The 17,782-nt window shown below is 39.4% G+C and overlaps 1 protein-coding gene across 5 annotated transcripts in view; it reads left to right on the top strand.

Moving 5' to 3' along the window:
- dlgap4b (discs, large (Drosophila) homolog-associated protein 4b) overlaps window positions 1–17,782 on the top strand; it is a 172,896-nt gene that overhangs the window by 132,914 nt on the left and 22,200 nt on the right. For 3 of the 5 annotated variants that reach the window (XM_084730393.1, XM_084730400.1, XM_084730423.1), the window contains 4 exons: window positions 672–886; window positions 5,920–6,070; window positions 8,809–9,064; window positions 9,482–9,634. In XM_084730393.1, the coding sequence (XP_084586519.1) occupies window positions 672–886; window positions 5,920–6,070; window positions 8,809–9,064; window positions 9,482–9,634 (775 nt within the window). The remainder of the gene's footprint in view (window positions 1–671; window positions 887–5,919; window positions 6,071–8,808; window positions 9,065–9,481; window positions 9,635–17,782) is intronic. The other 2 variants (XM_084730415.1, XM_084730406.1) reach the window with 1 other exon arrangement.

The raw sequence follows: 17,782 nt of genomic DNA, 5'->3' as shown, positions 1-17,782 counted from the left end.
GCTAGCCACCTAATTAGCTGGGTCAGCCCCAGAGTGCCAGGACCCAAACCCAGCAACAAAACCACCATAGAACTCTATTCCCTGTCACCAAACTGGCTTAATAACAGTTAATATTATTTTTTTGTCCAAAATGTATCACATTATTTGAGGTCAGGTAAAAAATTTATGACACACTTATAATGGCCTCATGACAATCAGTGTCAAAACCAAGCACATATGTCACTTTAATGTCATGTTAAAACATAAAGGCAAACAGTTTCTTTAAGTCTGACAATGTCAAGTTGCCATGACAAAGACACTGATAGGTTATGTTGTCTTGTTCATGTCAAGTTGTCATAACAAAGACATCTCAAACAAAGTCAACTTTACAATAAAAATGAAATAATTGACTAAGTTACAAGTTTTTATGAATGAATGAATGTGACACAGTTGTAAATATTCATAAAGACTCCTTCATGACAGGTGTCATGCCATGCTTATGAATGTGTTATGACAGTCTTATACACACCTCCTCACACAAAGTGTTAAAAACATTATATTTAAAGTATTTATATTTACAGACTCATTAACGCCTATTTCCATGCGTAGGTTCATATCAAAGTTGCTGAGGGGATGACTTAAATTGTGAAAAAAACTGAAGACTAATTTTATCTCCTTAATGCTGCCTGTAGGGTGATTGGAGTAGCTCATTAGGCCGCAGCGGGGGTGCCAATGAAATCCCATGTCGACGGATGCGCAGTGGTAGCTATGTGAAGGCCATGGGAGACATGGAAGACAGCGACGACTCAGAGGGGAGCCCAAAACCCTCGCCAAAATCTGCCGCTCGTCGCCAGAGCTACCTCAGGGCTACGCAGCAGTCTCTGAGTGACCAGCTACCCCCACGCAAGTAAGACAACAGACTGAGCTTTGTTATGCTCTACTATACTGTTAGTATTCAACAGCAAGGGAGGAATTAAAATTCATAACACAGGATTGCAACCTGCTATCAGTTCCAACATGATATTTTCTGATGATGTTAAAAGTTTGTTTACCTCAGTAAACAAAATGTTTTATTTTTAATGTATACCATAAAGAACTGGTTCCCAACCTGGGGATCTTGACCCCTACTAGTGGTCACCAAAGCTACACAGGGGGATCACAAGGCCTCCTTGTTTTTAAGGAGTGTAGCAAATATATTCAGTGGGCCTATATTTCATCATTTCATTAATTTATTCTATAAAAGAGAAGAAACATGTTATTGTTATTGACCTGAACACAAGTTAAAGTTAAGTTAGAGGTTAAAACCAAGAAACACTAGAACAATGGCCAGTGTTAGGAAAAATACTAAATTTGTCTAAAAAGAAGTTTTTCAAGTATTTATGATTGTTAAAAATGAAAAAAAATTATACAAAATAAAAATAAAAGATTGTATGACACATTACTAAAAAAATATCAGGAAAATCTATCTTTATGGGAATATCCACAGGAAATTTCAGAAAAAGTAATCCAAATTACTTACAGTATTAATATACTATATTATCACAATAACTTCTTGCAATTATTGCGGCCATTATTAGGGTTAATTGTACACTTTTTCATTTGTTGTTTACTATTATTGTTATGTATTGAATATAAAATGAAATAGCCATAAAATACTGTATGTCACTTATATATAGCCATGATTTAACCAGGTAAGCCTAATTGAGATTCAAAATCTCTTTTTCAAGAGTGACCTGGCCAGAAATTGTTCCTTCTTGATAGAAATGGGGTTGGAAACCAGTGCCTTAAAGCCTCACTTATATCCTGAATGCCAATATATTTAGATGAACAGTTACTGTTTGGGCCTTTAAAATGTGAGGCTACAAAAAGTTTTATAAATATGGATTAGCTCAAGCTGTCAACAGTCAAAAGAAAGTAAATAAGCCACCGTTTTCTGGGTGCGCAGGAAGGAAACTGTCCTGCCCAGCTTCACAATGCCAGTATGCAGGAAAACACAAATGCAAACAACATGCAACACAAACCCACACAGTCCACGCTGCGCTTACTCGCGCATAGAATTAAGTGGTGTCAGACTCCCCGTTGTCCTCCACATGCCAGCCTTACCGTACCTCATCTGTGATTTACCTTCCTACTGTTGGACACACAGAGCATCAGTCTGGCTAAGAAGATACAGATAACATTACTGTAGTTACACAGTATGACACCGACTTTTGTTTCCACCCAACCAGTAAATCACCATAAATCAGCTTCATCTCCCCAGCTGACTGGCACCGAGCATCACTTGTCTTTGAATTACACGCTCTCTGGAGCAGATTCATTGCGCAATACACTATGTGATGCAGGTGCAGTGGGATGTAGCTGATCTCGCTGTGCCTTTCATAGAATGAAATGAAAATACAGACACATTCTTTCATTTGCATCTAAGGCAGTCTTAAACAAATTCAAGTGAGATAGAACTGCCATGTTTTGTAATGTCTACTCAGATTTCAGAACTCAAAGTGTTTCACACACTTACACACACAGAGTGCAGCCGAACAACCACAATGCCCCAAATGCCCCAGCAGTTACATCTGCTGTCTAAGATGAAGTAGTTTCTGTGTTTCTGAGTTTCTATCTGAAATGACTGTCAGCAGGGATTTGCTCAAGAAATTTATGAAATTGTGATGATTCAATATTCTTTTGTCTTTCATAGATATTCATGCTTGCTCTACTGTATTTTGGATATATTTTTTACAGTTTTGCCAATGCATTCAGACATTAATTTAATACTGTCAGTATAAGTAAGTATCAAGGTCCAGTGTGTTAGATTTACTGGGATTTATTGACAGAATATGACAGAAATTGAATATAAAATTCGTATGTTTTTATTAGCATATAATCACCTGAAAATAAGAACCACGTTTTTGTTACCTCAGGATGAGCTGTTTTTATGTGCAGAGGGTGCTGGTCCTCTTCCATGTAGGTCACCATGTTCCACCACCATGTTTCTACTGTAGCTCTGGATGGACAAACCCAACACTGGCTCTAGATAAGGCCTTCCAGGCCTTTTGCGAGTTTTGCATTCACTATAGGTTCTCCTTGGATGTGAAGAGTGAAACGAGTGAAACTAAATCCTACACACTGGTCCTTTAACTGTTGTATACTGTTTATAAGATACGGTTTATGTATGTGTAGTATAATCATTTATAATAATATTGTAATGATCTTTATATTGATGTTTGTGAGAATACCTTCTATAAAACGGCTCCTGGTTGTTGTGTCAGTAGTGCAGTAAATGCCAACACTCTTAACACTTAACATATTTCTGGCTGGATCAGAGATGGAGTGTTCATGTAAGGAAATATTCCATTCAACCTGAAACAAGAGAAACACAGCCACAGGCCTGCCTGACATACACACCTCCACATAAGACTTCAAATCCCTTCAAAGTCTGTGTTTAGAAATTTAAAGCGACATTTCATCCCCAAATCAAAAATGCATATTCTCCTTCTCACCTGTAGTGCTATTTACCAGTCTAGATTGTTTTGGTGCAAGTTGCTGAGTTTTGAAGACTAAAAATGTTTAATTATTCCTTTAAGTATATAAGTCAGAATGTAATGAAGGCTAGCTTAGTATAAAGACTAGAAGCAGTAGGAAACAGTGAGCCCTGCTCCAAAAACACCCACCAGCACCTCTAAAACTGATGGAATGATTTCTTAACAGATGTCTTTCTTCTTGCAAATATAATGTAACTAGATGGCACTCAGCTTGTGGTGCTCAAAAGACCAAAAAAAATTAATTTGGAAAACTCAACAGCAATGTCTCTTTACAGAGATCATGACCCGGTTACTCAAGATAATCCACAGACCTTGTTGTGAAGTAGTTTCATGTAAGAACCAGTTTCTTTCTACCAGACTTCACTGTAAGGAAGCACAAATCTCTTCATGGATGCCATCAATGTTTACATCTTGCGCTGTCACAAGCATGAGCCTCTCGTCCATGAGTAGATGCATGCTTCCTACTATGCGGTGACACTGTTGGTGGGTGTAGTTCTGAAGAAAATAGTTTCTACGTGAAAGTCTTTACATCAAGGGCTGTTGATTTTCTTGAGTAAATGGGTCACGATTTCTTGAAGGAGACATTGCTGATGGGTTTTTTTCACATGTATTTTTAGACACTTCCATCTATTTCCATTATAATCAAGAGAAGGCCAGTATCTCCAAAACAATCTATATGGATAAATAGCACCACGGGTGATAGGAAAAATATGTATTTTTGATTTTGGGGTGAACTGTCCCTTTAAGGATTTCTTCTTCCCTTGAGCGTGCTTGAATGACTAACCCTACTCCCCCTGCCAATCCCTGACCATCCACCCCCCACTCTCTTCCGGTCTGCTCCACCCCGAGCAGCCGAACCCTGGATTACACCTTGTTGCAGGGGGAGCTGGATGCCCTGTGGTCTCCGCTCCACAGTGTGTCCTCTCTGCACCAGCTGGGCAGGTCAATGAGCAGGTCAGTGGTAGGTCTGTAAGCCACATCTCAGGGGTGTGGTGCTCATGTCTTATTAGATCATTTACAATCAATGACTCTGCACTGCTCCACTCAGATGTCTGTAAAGTCAGTGGCAACTCCAAATGCCAAATTCATGCCCTGCTGCCAATAACTGCCAACCTCCCTTAAGCTTGTAAATACCATCTGCCCAGTGCTTTTAGGTGAAAAGTAGCTGAGTTTCAACAAGGGCACATCTGTGTCCATAAACCATGTCATGTAACTATCTCTGTGTGCCAACGTAGAATATGTAAAAAGATGACTTTATAGCTGCTGTTGGATTAAACTGAAACCCGTTCTTTGTCTTTTGCACCATGGTGGCACAGAGACATGTGTACATGTGTTGCCTAACATCACTGGCTTTGCATGCTCAGATGCTGCACCGATTAATGGTAACATTAGATGAAACTGTAATAGAGTAGAGATGTGGATCCATGATGACTCATGAGTGAAAGTGGAAATGAAAGGGATAACCTGAATAACAGCCTCCTTTTATCTCTCTTTCAATTCCTGGTTTTGCTGATCGCTCATTTACTCCCCCCAATCCACGTTTTCCCTCTGCCTCCCTATCATAGTATGTTAAAGGAATAGTTTAGATGTTTTTTGTTTGAGTTACTTATCAAAGCCAGTTTATTGCCTATAGTATATGGTGGTTGACATGACAGCAACAGGAGTCCTGGTGTAGGAGACTAAGCAAAGTAGTATTGTTGACAGAGACAGCATCAGAACATTTCTTCGACACCTAAATAAATCAATATCAGCTTAAGACCATTACAGAAGCCAAATATCCAAAGCAACCAGACTCCTTTGTCATTTTACCTCACTGAATGTGGGAGTTGCTCATCGACTGCTATCTCAATCGGTTAGTTTGTTTGTGTTATTATGTGACTTCAGTGTCTAAAAGTTTTATTTGGATTCACTAAACTCACCTAACTTTACACTGTAAGACAAACTAACCGATCAAGGCAGCATTAGACCAGCAACTCCTGCGTTCTGTGAGGGATAATAAATGTTGTTTTTTTTCAATGGAGGCTGGTGAATTTGGGGAGAGTGCCGGTCTCCTGTTGTAAAAGGCTGGCTGATAGCGAGTTAAAGTAGTATTAATACAGCGTCCAATGATATTAATCTTTTAGGTGGCTAAAATGTGTTTTGATGCTGACTCTGTCCACAGCAGTACAATGCTTTGTTTCCAACACCAGGAATCCTGTTGCTTCCCAAAACGGGGGTCATGTAGACAATAAACTCTCAATATGTACCTCAAACAAACCCATTTCAAATAATGTGAATTATCCCTTTAACATCAACTGTTTTTCCATCTTTTCCCCAAATATATGCATACTTTTGATATTGTCTTTAATTCCCCTTCTTATATTTCATATCCTTAACAAATTTCCTTTATCTTTCCTCTTTCCAGCTGTCTTCCGTCTCTCCGAGAGCTGTCCAATAATCGCAGCCTGGACAACTTGGACTGCATTGGGGGTTCAGGCTCGTCCTTGCCACGCTGGGATGACGATGACTTCAGCCAGGCCTGCAGCACCTTGGGTAGACGTAGCTGCTTGGCACAGGTCAGTGCTTGTAATAGTCAAGTATTACCCACAGTAGATGTTGGCCGTCAAGTCCCCGTTTGGCGAAGCAGAGAGACGTGCCTGCGCTGAATCAGACAGGGTCAGCAACAAATAGTGTTTTAGCCTGTTAAGGAAATCCACCTAAAAACCTAATGTCAGTTAAGAGTATGCTACATTTAGAGTATGATGGGAAACTGTTATCGCTCTCTCTAAACCAACCAGACTCCACAGGCGATATAAGTAATAATACTTCACAGAACATGAGTTGCTAGACTGCAGCTGCCTCCATCTCTTAGTTTGTTTGTGTTACTGTGTGGATTTGGTGTTTAAAAAGGAAAGTTCAAATTCACCAAAGTCACACAAACAAACTAGCAGATCGACGCAGCAGTACATCAGCAACTCCCATGTTCTGTGGAGTAAAATTACTGATTTGACCTATGAAGTTTGGTTGGTTTGGAGAGAGTGACATTTGGCTTTTGTAATGGCGGTTTCCCATCAGAAAATACTGTCTGACAGCAAGGTAAAGCTGTAAAAATATTCAAAATATAGCATACACTTTGAGTGATGTTGATTTCTTTAAGTGGCTGAAATACATTTGCTGCTGACCCTGTCCACAACAATAAATTGCTTACCTTCTGCGTGAGTGTCCGAGTCTGTTTTTCCAAACTGGAGGGTGTGCCAACCAGCATCTACTCTGGGTAACACACTGACTGTCAATAAGTACAACACCACTTTAAATAATGTGAGCTATCCCTTTAAATGTGTGGTTTGTGAGCTGTCAGAAACCAAATAATGAATTCCTGTTCCTCTCTCTGTCTCTTTGTGTATCTTTTTCTCTCATTAGCTCAGCAGATATTTTCCTAATGAGTTAAGAATACATTTGTACTAGAAATTTACATCACTGAGCTCCTAGCAAACTTTCGGCTTTCAAATCACCAGTGAGTTTCAAAGAGCCTTTTGTCCGCCTTGAGCTACTAACACTCATTTCCGTAGTATAATTTGCATTTTCACAGATACGGCTTGAATGACTGACAAAATGAGCTACCAGTGAACAAAGAATCCCTATTTTCTGAATGTATCTCATTTAAATGTTATGAACTGTAAAGCCAAATGAATGACATTGATAGTTTTAATTCTAATTCATCTACTTACATAAGAGCTATTAGCCTGCCACTGACAAGGTCACTGAGATGATGAACAACTATGCAAAGTGACTCTGATCTTTTTCAGTGAACTAGTAAAATGAGGCAGTGCAGGCTATTAGTGCAGGATTTGCTCCCAATTTCTGACAGGTCACCACATTACAACAAATGTGTCCCATCATGTATAAATTTATTCCTTAATTTGCTCGCACAACAGCATACCAAACAAATTCAATATGCATTATGATTTTTGTCTTGAGGTCAAGTTGTACCACTTAGAACTTTCTCCAAAACAAAATTAATTTGAATCAGAAAAGGTGAAAATCATACCCAAGATTTAAAATGACTCAAAAATATGTGTAGGTGTAATCACCACATTCTCTGCTTCATTTTCTTTTGTGTTTCCTCTCCTACCCTCACCTTTTACTGAACCATCAAAATAACTTTGCCACAAACACATTTTTACTTGTGCTCAGGCTGTTTCTGTCAGTCAACAGAAAATGAAACCCATCACCTTCAAAAGAAGTCCCAGAAACAGCTTTTTATGAGCATGCAGCTGCTGCATAAAACATACTAAAAACTTTACAAAGTGATGTCTTATGCCTTGGTGTAGCTTTTATTTTCCGTATGCTGACAGCAGGTCATGAAGAAAATGCCAAAAATAATTTTAGGGATGAAATAACAGCCTATCCAGAAAGAAGCCATCATTGAGTGAAGCAGGAGAAGCAGCACTGGTTTCACTGGGGTTGAGGAACAATGCACTCTGTACTGCTTATAGCACTACTTATAACAATTCAACATTATTCTGACACAGTTAAACTTTTGATCCTTTTGGTGCTATTTTATTGCATCCCCTCAAATCACTACTTGCATGAAGTAGTATGATGTATATCTGTTTTACAGTCAATAGGATTTGCCGTTCATTTTGTTTATAGTGATTTTGAGTGATCAGTGTCTTCGATAACCATTAGCAATGTTAGCTATCATTTTCATACTTAAAACTCAATCAAACAAAGCTATGGTAAATTATAGAAGACTATAACACACACCACTAAATAGTGTAGTGAAAAGAAAGAATATGGTCAAACTACAATAGGTCAATACAGTGTATTTAGTTATATATGTACTAGACAGAGAAGAGAATTCTCTTGATGCTGCTGGCTGAATTTTCCAAAGCAATTTTGTCTAAAACTAGCATAATGAAGTAATTAGTTGTAGAAGAGCGATATGAAGCTGTTATAATGAGTACCCCCCTCTGCTGGCCAAAACAAACATGACTGAGATGAAAAAACAAACAGGGACTATACCCAGAAAACGGGGGACATGTGGTCACCCTGAGGAAACGTTACTATACTGTTTCCAGGAAGTACACAGATGTGCAGTTCATAAAACGGATAAATGTCTCACTACATTGTGGAAGTAGAGAGATGTGTCTCATAGGTAGTGAGAATGCCCTTTACAGAAACAGTCAGCTGGACAATAAATGGTCATCTCCAGCGCTGGGAGCAGATACTGCGATCAAAATGAACCCATTCATGCTGTTATCTTTTCTAGAGTACTGCAACGTCTTTACCAATCTACCTCTCCTTCCCCCAGCTACGGGACCTGGAAATGAGTCACCATTATGAGGACCGCAGCTCCGAGTCCACATTCAGAGATTCCCGTTCCCACTCTCAGGACAACTCAGAGCCTCCAGACCTGCCCATGCCAACATGCTTCCGATCCCGCAGCCACAGCTACCTGAGAGCCATCCAGGCTGGCTGTTCACAGGATGATGACACAGCGTCCATGGACTCGGGCTGCTCGCCACCTCTGACTGACACCACTGTTCGCACATACAGCACCAGCACTGGTGAGTCACCAGCTGAAAGAGAGATAATACATTTGCTGCAAATAAATGTATTTGACCTTATGAAACATATAAAGTGGGAAAATGGATGAGTTCTTACCATGATGCAGTGTTATGTTTTTCTGAACTGAGATCTGAAAGCTTTCTTTATCGCATAGATATTATATAAATATATGTAGTACATATCTGTTTTGGTTATTTATTTGATTAGTTGATCATTTCTGTAAAGTTGTGACGCGTTTTCCAGAGTGACTCAGAAACATTGACCAGAATTCTTGTTTTGAAGTGTATTTTCTATAACACTATTTTTCCATAAGACTACTTTGAATGCTAGCCTTGGTCCTGGGTTGGACACTAGTCCTCCAACATGCACACACCAACATTTTTAGCTCAAATGCAGCCTCTTTTGCCCATTGCTAGACGATGTTTCTACGCAGTGGAAGACATGGAAAGAACAGTTTGGCTCTTACCTGATAGCCACTGGCTTGGACAAAGCCCCAAAGGAGAAACAGCTTGCAATTTTTCTTCAGCGTTTGGGGACAGACAGACCACGCATCCTACCCACACACACAGGTAACAAATTGAAACCACCTCCTCTACACTAAAAAAAAGATGTTTATCAATTTGCCACTTCAAGAACAACAAAAAAGAGCTGTGATTGGACTGTTATGCACTCACAGCTGTAGTTTAAGTTATAAAAGGTCTGTCCTGGCAGCTGCTGGACAGCTGTTCATGAGCTACACACTAAATCACACTGCTGCTCCAGATGAAGCTTCACCGTCCTTTGGTTCTGATTTTGGTTCTTTCGGTTGTTGACATCTGACTGCTCCCTGAGTTCACAATTAAAGTCTGGATATACATTATCTGTATCTGCTTGGGTTTTTACTACCAGAGAACATCCACCCTGTGGTGCTCTTCACCAGTCTTTTAAATAGACCATAGCGGGCACGATACCTTCAAATCTGGTAGAATTTTTCATTTTCAGTATGAAGTTGTTGAATTTAGTCTGAATCTTTTCCAAACAACATATTTTGGCAGCTTTTGTTTTTAGAAGAACCGTTATTTGTACATAAATCTGAACACTGAGCATTTTAAAATTCTAAGTGTGCAGCAGATTTTATTTTCCTGAATTTTGTTGATTTTATTGTTTGCTCTACTGTATTTATAGTGTATTTTAATGGTTCAACGTGCATCAGTGCAGTCCAGGGTGTCAAGGAAAAACACTCAGGACAGAGAGGTCTACAGTTATTGAGGTGTGACACCACAAAGCTGACAGCTTTTTTTGCAATGTAATTGTGCTCCCCAAAAGTAACTGTACTACAGTACCCATTGGTGGTGGAACAAGTACTAAGATCTAGAAGAAATTCTACAGTCTAAAAACATTTCACTACAAGTCCTGAATTCAAAAGTGAACATACTCAGCAGAGTGTTATATCATTCTGTCATTCTGTTTTTATCACTAGCAAATACTTGTAAGAGAATTTCAATGTTGTAGTTCTTCAATGTGGAGCCAATTTAAGATGCTTTATATCATCAGATCATATATGTTTTTCATGTAAAAAGTAGCTAATAACTGTGAGGGTAAAATAAATGTGGTGCGGTAAAAAGTATAACATATACCACTGAAATGTAGTGCAGTAGTAGCATGTCAAAACTTTCTACCACTTGTATCATATTGTTATTCAATTGCCTGTCAAAATGTAATGTAATGTGCACCAAAATGACATTTAGCTACAATAATCTTTAGAGTTTGAGTGTCCGAGGCGGTCCTGAAGGCACCAGTAGACACGCCACCACGCCCCCCTCCGGCTTTGAGAAAAAAACAAAAGGCAACCAAACCGAACCCGGCTTTTCTTTCTGACACAGCCTGGACAGAGACAGTGAATGTCCGCTCCGGTTACAGCTGTCCTGTAAATACTTAAAGTCACCGCTGTGTCTGTGTGTTTAGCTGCGCCTGACAGCAGGGTAAGTGTTTTAACAGTTTGTGTTGAAAACGCCGCTCGGTTTATCCTTGTATTTGGCATTAATTGTGTTCAGTGTGTTTTCCGTTACTAATGCAAGCAGTGTAGCTTGTTCGGTGACTAGGAGGCTAACGCTTTGCTCTCGGTTTGGCACAGTAAAATACCTTAACCCCACGGTTTTATATCACTGTGTGTGAGTTTTTGACAATGAATTTGACAGAGAGAAAACTTGAGCAGGTGCCACAGATATCACTCTGGACTCCCACGGTTCAAGTCCAGTACACAAGATTGACTCTCAGCACTGAGTTCACATTTAAAGGAACAATTCAAAACTAAAATGACATAAGTTTCATTTTAGCTGTAGTGCATTTTTATCAGTCAGGGGTGTCAAACTCAATTTCGTCCAGCGCCACATCAGCATTATGGTTGCTTCAAAATGTAAATGTAACACATATAAATATTATCTTACAACATTGTTACATCTGCATTTTGTTACTGGTTTTAGTAATAACAGCCATCGTTTAGGAAAAATAACGGGAGACATTCAGGTGTACAAGGAATTTGTTAAGTAGTGTAAGTAAAAAAAAGTCAAAATAACAGTATGGGTTGTTTCTGTTGGTGTAGGCTACACGCAAGATTTCAAATTCATAATGAAACGTTCATGTCCGAAATGTATGAAAGGCATCTTGCTAGCTACAACCACTTGGCTAGAGTGGAAATGGCAGTACAACATTGAGATGCTGTTTAGTGTATACTGGCCTCTAGCCTTAAAGTTATTATAGAACTAGTCAGAGCTTTGCCTCTCAGTACTACTGCCAGTTTTTTTTTTAAATTCCCCACTGGCCCAAAAAGCATTTCCCGCACTGTAAAATAGATGTCTGTAAAACTGTTGACAGGACACGTAACTGTTGTGAATTTTTGATCCATGGAGTTTTTATGTTTGTAATACTTGCTGTGAGCGGACAAATTTTTTTACATTTTTAAAATCTGTGACATCTCCACAATGAAAAGTCTATGGGCCAGGCCGGAACTCACAGGTAGGGGAAGAGGGGAAACTACTGCAGGTATTCAGGAGGCTGTATATCCAGGAGGTAAACCTCGAAGCTAGAAAACTTTTTCAGTTTATGCACAAGCAACTCTCATTGGACTGAATGGCCACCATTTTTGCATTCACTATCTAGTTCATTGTAATATATCTATGTTTCTAGCACTAGAAACCTTCAGCACACGGGTAACAACATCAGGATGGATTCTGGGACATATAGTTTATGGACATGCCCATGGGCTTTAATTTTGAAATGTAATCTAGATTATTTTAGTGTAAACTGCTGAGTTCTGGACATTTTACGCCTTGATTTGAGTAATGAAACGAGATGGCACTCAGCTTGTGTTGTTGCAAACACCAAAAAATTAATTTGAAAAAGTCTGAAATCATGACCCAATTACTCAAGATAATCCACAGATCCTTTAGTGATAAGACTTCATTTCTTTCTACAAAAGCCAACTGTATTAGCCAAACCTTTGAATCTGCCAACTCTGCTGACTTGGCTGTTTCTCTGAGGTGTAATGAGTTGACAGTTCAGTTTGATATCAGACTACAAATGTATCACCTCACTTGTGATGGCACACATAACATTAATAATGGCATCCTCTTCAGCTAAACTGTAACCTCTTGTCCATGAGTAGAAGTGTTGTCACTATGCTGTAATTTCTAATTTTTTAATATTCTACTGGAGCAAACAAGATGAAGGAGAAGAAGACCGCACTGTGAGTAATTGATAGGCAGCAGAGGTGGAGAAAGTGCAGCTGGTACTGGAGCATCTATACTGCAAAAAATGAGTATTGAAAGTAATTAAAAGGCAAAAATATTTAATGTTGATATTTATCAATATTTCAATATTTTTGATAACACTAAATGAGTAGTATCACTGTGCACATTAGATATTGTTGGTGGGTGTAGTTCAGTAGAAACAAAGTAGTTCCTACATGAAGCTGCACACAAAGGATCTGTGGATTATCTCGGTTAACCAGGTTTCTGTAAAGAGACATTGATGTTTAGTTTTCAAGGTATTTTGGGTGCTTTGAGGATCACAAGCCGAGTGCCACCCAATTCACACCAAAACAAACAAGATGGATGCAAACCATTAAGCAAAATGTAAACACTGTCAAGGAAGTTTGGAGAATCAAAACACTTGAGACAGCTCTTTCATCGGTTTGATGAAAGAGCTCTAAGCTCTAAGATAAATGTATCTCATCGTCTGTCTGCTCACTGATATGTCTTTCTCCACGAGTCTATCATGCTTCCAGTAGTGCTGTTTGATGCTCTCTTTACCATGTTAATTATTGAGCATTCCCCACCATGTGTTCAGTCCAAAGTGCTCTGTTGCTGACAAAAGAAAAGCATGTTCCTGCCATGTCTGCCTGTGCTCATGGGTATGATGACGCTCCACCACGGGGGTCAGAATAAGTGTGGTGCTGTTTAATCTGTGTGATTGAGGACAAGTCATATGCATTTGTCTGAATGGCCCTTTAGCTGTCTAGAGTTAAAAGCACTCATGTATCTTCATAAAAGCTGCTTCTTTTTGGTTGCTGAAATGGAAAATTGGCCTTCATGGGGGATTATTTGAGGGTTGCCCCACTTCTGTCCCACATGGTGTCCTGTGTATTGCAACATGGATTAAATCCCATTTCGAGGTCACATTTAATAAAGAAGGCTGTACAGTGTTGTAGCTGCACTGTTGTTAAAAGCATTTCATCGGGATAATGGCCTATGTGACAAGGGAGCGCTGATCATTTCAGACAAGGTTGTCTACATCTTGTGGCTGTTAATTGATTAAACAATACAGATGGGTCAACTGGCAGGCAGCAGGGCAACTTGGCAAGCAACTGTAAACTGTTAAATGGAGCATCACAATCCACCTTTTGTCTTTGATTGTCCTTGTGTCTTGTTCAGCTTCAACTGACTATAGAACCACCCCACCTCCAACAAGCAGCTTAAAATGTATATTGTTGCTGGCATTATAACAACAGAGAAAGACAGACCAAAACTGCCTTCTTGAGTATTTAATCTGCAATGAATGGTGCATTAAGTGAAGTGCGCAATGATGAAATGAATTCACTGAAACAGGGGTCTTCAGTGTTTTTCAGGCCATGGACTCCTTAGTTAATAGAGGGAGCAGAGACAGATAGAGACGGAGCCCCAGCTCCAACCCTAACCCTAACTCTAACCCCCTACTACATAGATTGCATTGAATATTTTAGATCTTCTCTCGCTTGTGCCTACTCTTGTGTTTCTGAGGTGGACAGTATGTAAGAGTCTCTACAAGAAGTGAAGTTACAAAATGATCCATTATCCATTACAGCTAACTGTTTCAATAATAAGGAGCTTACTAGTTCATCTTTAAGTTTTTGGTTTGTATATGCCTAAAATTCATTCTTCCATTTAACTTTAAGTGCTTCCTTAATAAAATAAGAGTAGCCTAAGAGAGATAGTGTCCACCTAAGCATGCGCATGAAATTTGCATGAATTGTCTTTGGCAATGAATGCTTGAATTATGTAACAATTCAGCAGTCAGTAGCAGTCCTTTTATCAAATAAAATAATAATAAAGTAAGTAAAATTGTCACAGTCAGATATGGTGTTGAGGGAGGCATTTTTTTAAATTGCGATCTGGGATATATTGTTACATCCCTACTGCATAACATAGAAATTCTGTAATAAAATGATTTGGGGGTCTAAAAAGATGTGCTACCAACAGCAATGTCATTGTGGGAACTGTGGTTGGTTAATTATCGCTCCAATCTCCCCAAGGCAAACAGTAAAATTATTATCTATTAACAGGGAGGGGAGCACTGTTTGGTTTGTACCACATTAAAGTTGACCAAAATTTCCAAGTTTTGTGTTTTTTCTTTTAGTTTGTTTACTATTTATGGTGAGCATCTAGCCAAGATATAATCTGTTAGTATGCAGTGCATTGCTGATGCACCATAAGAGAATTGGGGTAGTGGTTAAAAACTGAAGTTCTTTATACTCAAGGGTGAGTAGAAAGCAGTCATGGGGTTGTTGGAAACTCTTTAACTGATGTGGCTTCTTGCAGCTAATTGTTTTCCAGCCTTGAAAATCACAGTTCGCAGTGGACAACAGAACCACTGTCCAGATGGCATGAAAACAGCAGCGCTCAGTGCCCACTCCAGATTCCACTCAAATGTTTTGGCACAAAGCATCTGACTGTTACTGTTGTTAAATTCCTTTCTGTAGAGCAACCAGTAAGTTCTTCTGAGCAGCTCCTGTACACAAATCCAGCTTATTTAAGAGGCAACAGTATTTGGCATCATGTCCATTTTTATTGCTTGTTTCTGTGGTACTGAGTGTTTGGATTTAGGAACAACTTTGTCAGCACTGATGCTATTGTCAAGGATGTTTTATGCTTGCACAGCTGTGTATGTTTGTCTGGCTGAGTTCTGTAACATATGCATATAAAGGAAATGATCTGAATTAGAGAATGAACCACTCACTATCCATCTGTCTGTGGGAAACTGCCGCCATGGTGCATTTTCTGGCATTTATCAGGAATCAGTTAGATTCTGTTTGTTATGCTATAATATATTTACTACAGTATGTTTTACAGCCTTCATTTTTTTTAGTTTTGGCTAGACCTGGAATGTGGCAAAAGCAGCACCTACAGACACACTACACTACAACAGTAGACAATGTTATTTAACTCCAAACTTGTTTAAAACCTGTCTGTGTCACACTATGTCACTATGTCTATGTCATTGTTAGGCTGGGACTAGTAGAATCATTGCATTCCCATATCTCAGCAGTATCTCTGCAGAAGAATTTTCATAAATGACAAAGAATGACACAATAGCAATGCCAGCATTCTGATGTTACGATGTTTAGCATATAAGCGTGCTTACATTTCCATAGTAGCAGTAAACATGAAGTACAACTGAGGCTGATGGGAATGTCATTCATTTTTAGTCTTGGTGTGTTTAGTCATGCACTACACTGTACACCACAATTACAACTATTGGACATACTGAAAATTTGACCTAATGGTGGTATGTGGAAAGTCAAGGCATCATCAAAGTTGTAACGAACAAATCTCTTCAAAGGGGCAAGGAATGTCAGTATCAAATTTCATGGTAATCCATCCAAAAGATACAGATATATGTCTGTTTTGACCAAAGTGGCAGACCAACAGACTAACAGGCATCGCCACTCCTGGAAATCCCTCTCACATGGCTAAAAATGAAGTTGTCACTGCTGTCTGTTGGGAAACTGTAATGATGACACTGTTTTGAAATTAACTAAAAAATACCTCAACTTTGGCATTTCTATACTCCAGTATCTTGCTAGCTAATGGCTGCCATATACAGCACCAGTATTTATGGTAAAATAAAATATTCTGATAATATTGGCCTAGCCTATTTATTGTGTCCAGCTCCACCATTTTATCTCCTATCTAATCTCAGCAGCAGCTGTCAGTTATGATTTTAGGCTTGTTTTTGGTGGGTAAAGCAGATTCTGTGGTATTAAGACTTAAGGGTGAATTCTGTTCAGAATGATGAAAGCACGATTTGACACTTGGAGAACTGCAGGGCAGGTATCCAAACACAGACACACACACAACACAACTATGCCCTCTCACACCCAGTTAGTGACAGCTATCCTGCAGACTGGGATGCAAGAGTGGAGCCAGTGCATCACAAAGCTGCCACAACAGTGACAGTCCTATTCTGCCCAGCATCTCTCTTTGTCATGAGATGGATAGTGAAAAGCTATCTCAGCAGGTTTTCTTAAGGCAAGGATGGTGGTCAGAGGCTGGCAGATAATTCATGACTAGTGGTACGTGCTGTTATGTATCTATAACGGATGCTAAACTGCAGGTTTCCTAAAATGAAATTGCTAGACTGGATCTCTGTCCAGCAACATGCAAGTGGGCAAGAGCCATTTTGAATATCATTGAGATTCCCACCTTTAAAATACTGAGCTGAGGATGTGTTCGTACTATCCCAGCTTCCCTGGGAAAATGTATGCTAAGGCACTAGCATGCATCCTCATACATCTGGCGTGATGTTTGCATTGTCAGCTTATTATTTACAATCAGGGTTGGACATCTCTCTGTGTGTGTGTGTGTGTGTGTGTGTGTGTGTGTGTGTGTGTGTGTGTGTGTGTGTGTGTGTGTGTGTGTCCGTGTCCATTTCCCTCTTTGTGATGTTCATGTGTAGAAAACAAAGGCACAACGGTCTGGAGATAGTCCAGTTTGGGTGTGGTTTGCATGTCATTTGTGTTGGTGTACTTTGACTTCATTGGTATGTGACATAAAGTGCACAGAGCAGTGTTTCAGCTCAAATTGTTTTGATGTCCTGGAAAAAAAATCAGGTGTGGAGTGTAGGAATTTAGTATGCTTGAAATGGGCCGGCAAAATTAATCAGAATATTTCAAAATCACAATATGGGGGCACCTCGGTAGTTTGCCTACAAGTAAAATATCAAACTCACAGACGCTGCAATTTTTTAAAGGAAAAAAGTGTGCCGAAAACATCATTATAATGAAGTAGGCCTGTGTGGTATACCAGTTCGTACCGATAACTGGTCTTTATTTTCGTTATGATATTAATTTTTCAGATACCACCATACCGGTGAATAGCCCAAACAACGTCTGGAACGTGCGCGGCGGGAAAGTGTTTCAGCAAGGACCCAATTCACTGCTGCACACAAACACCACAGGCGTGCTTGCTTGAGTGTGTGTACTA

This window comes from Lutjanus erythropterus, chromosome 2 (genome assembly GCF_056507025.1).
Source record: "Lutjanus erythropterus isolate fLutEry1 chromosome 2, fLutEry1.hap2, whole genome shotgun sequence".
In the NCBI taxonomy this organism is placed as follows: Eukaryota; Metazoa; Chordata; class Actinopteri; order Lutjaniformes; family Lutjanidae; genus Lutjanus; species Lutjanus erythropterus.
Note: the sequence above shows the minus strand (reverse complement) of the source record. Positions and strands in the feature narration are given on the sequence as shown.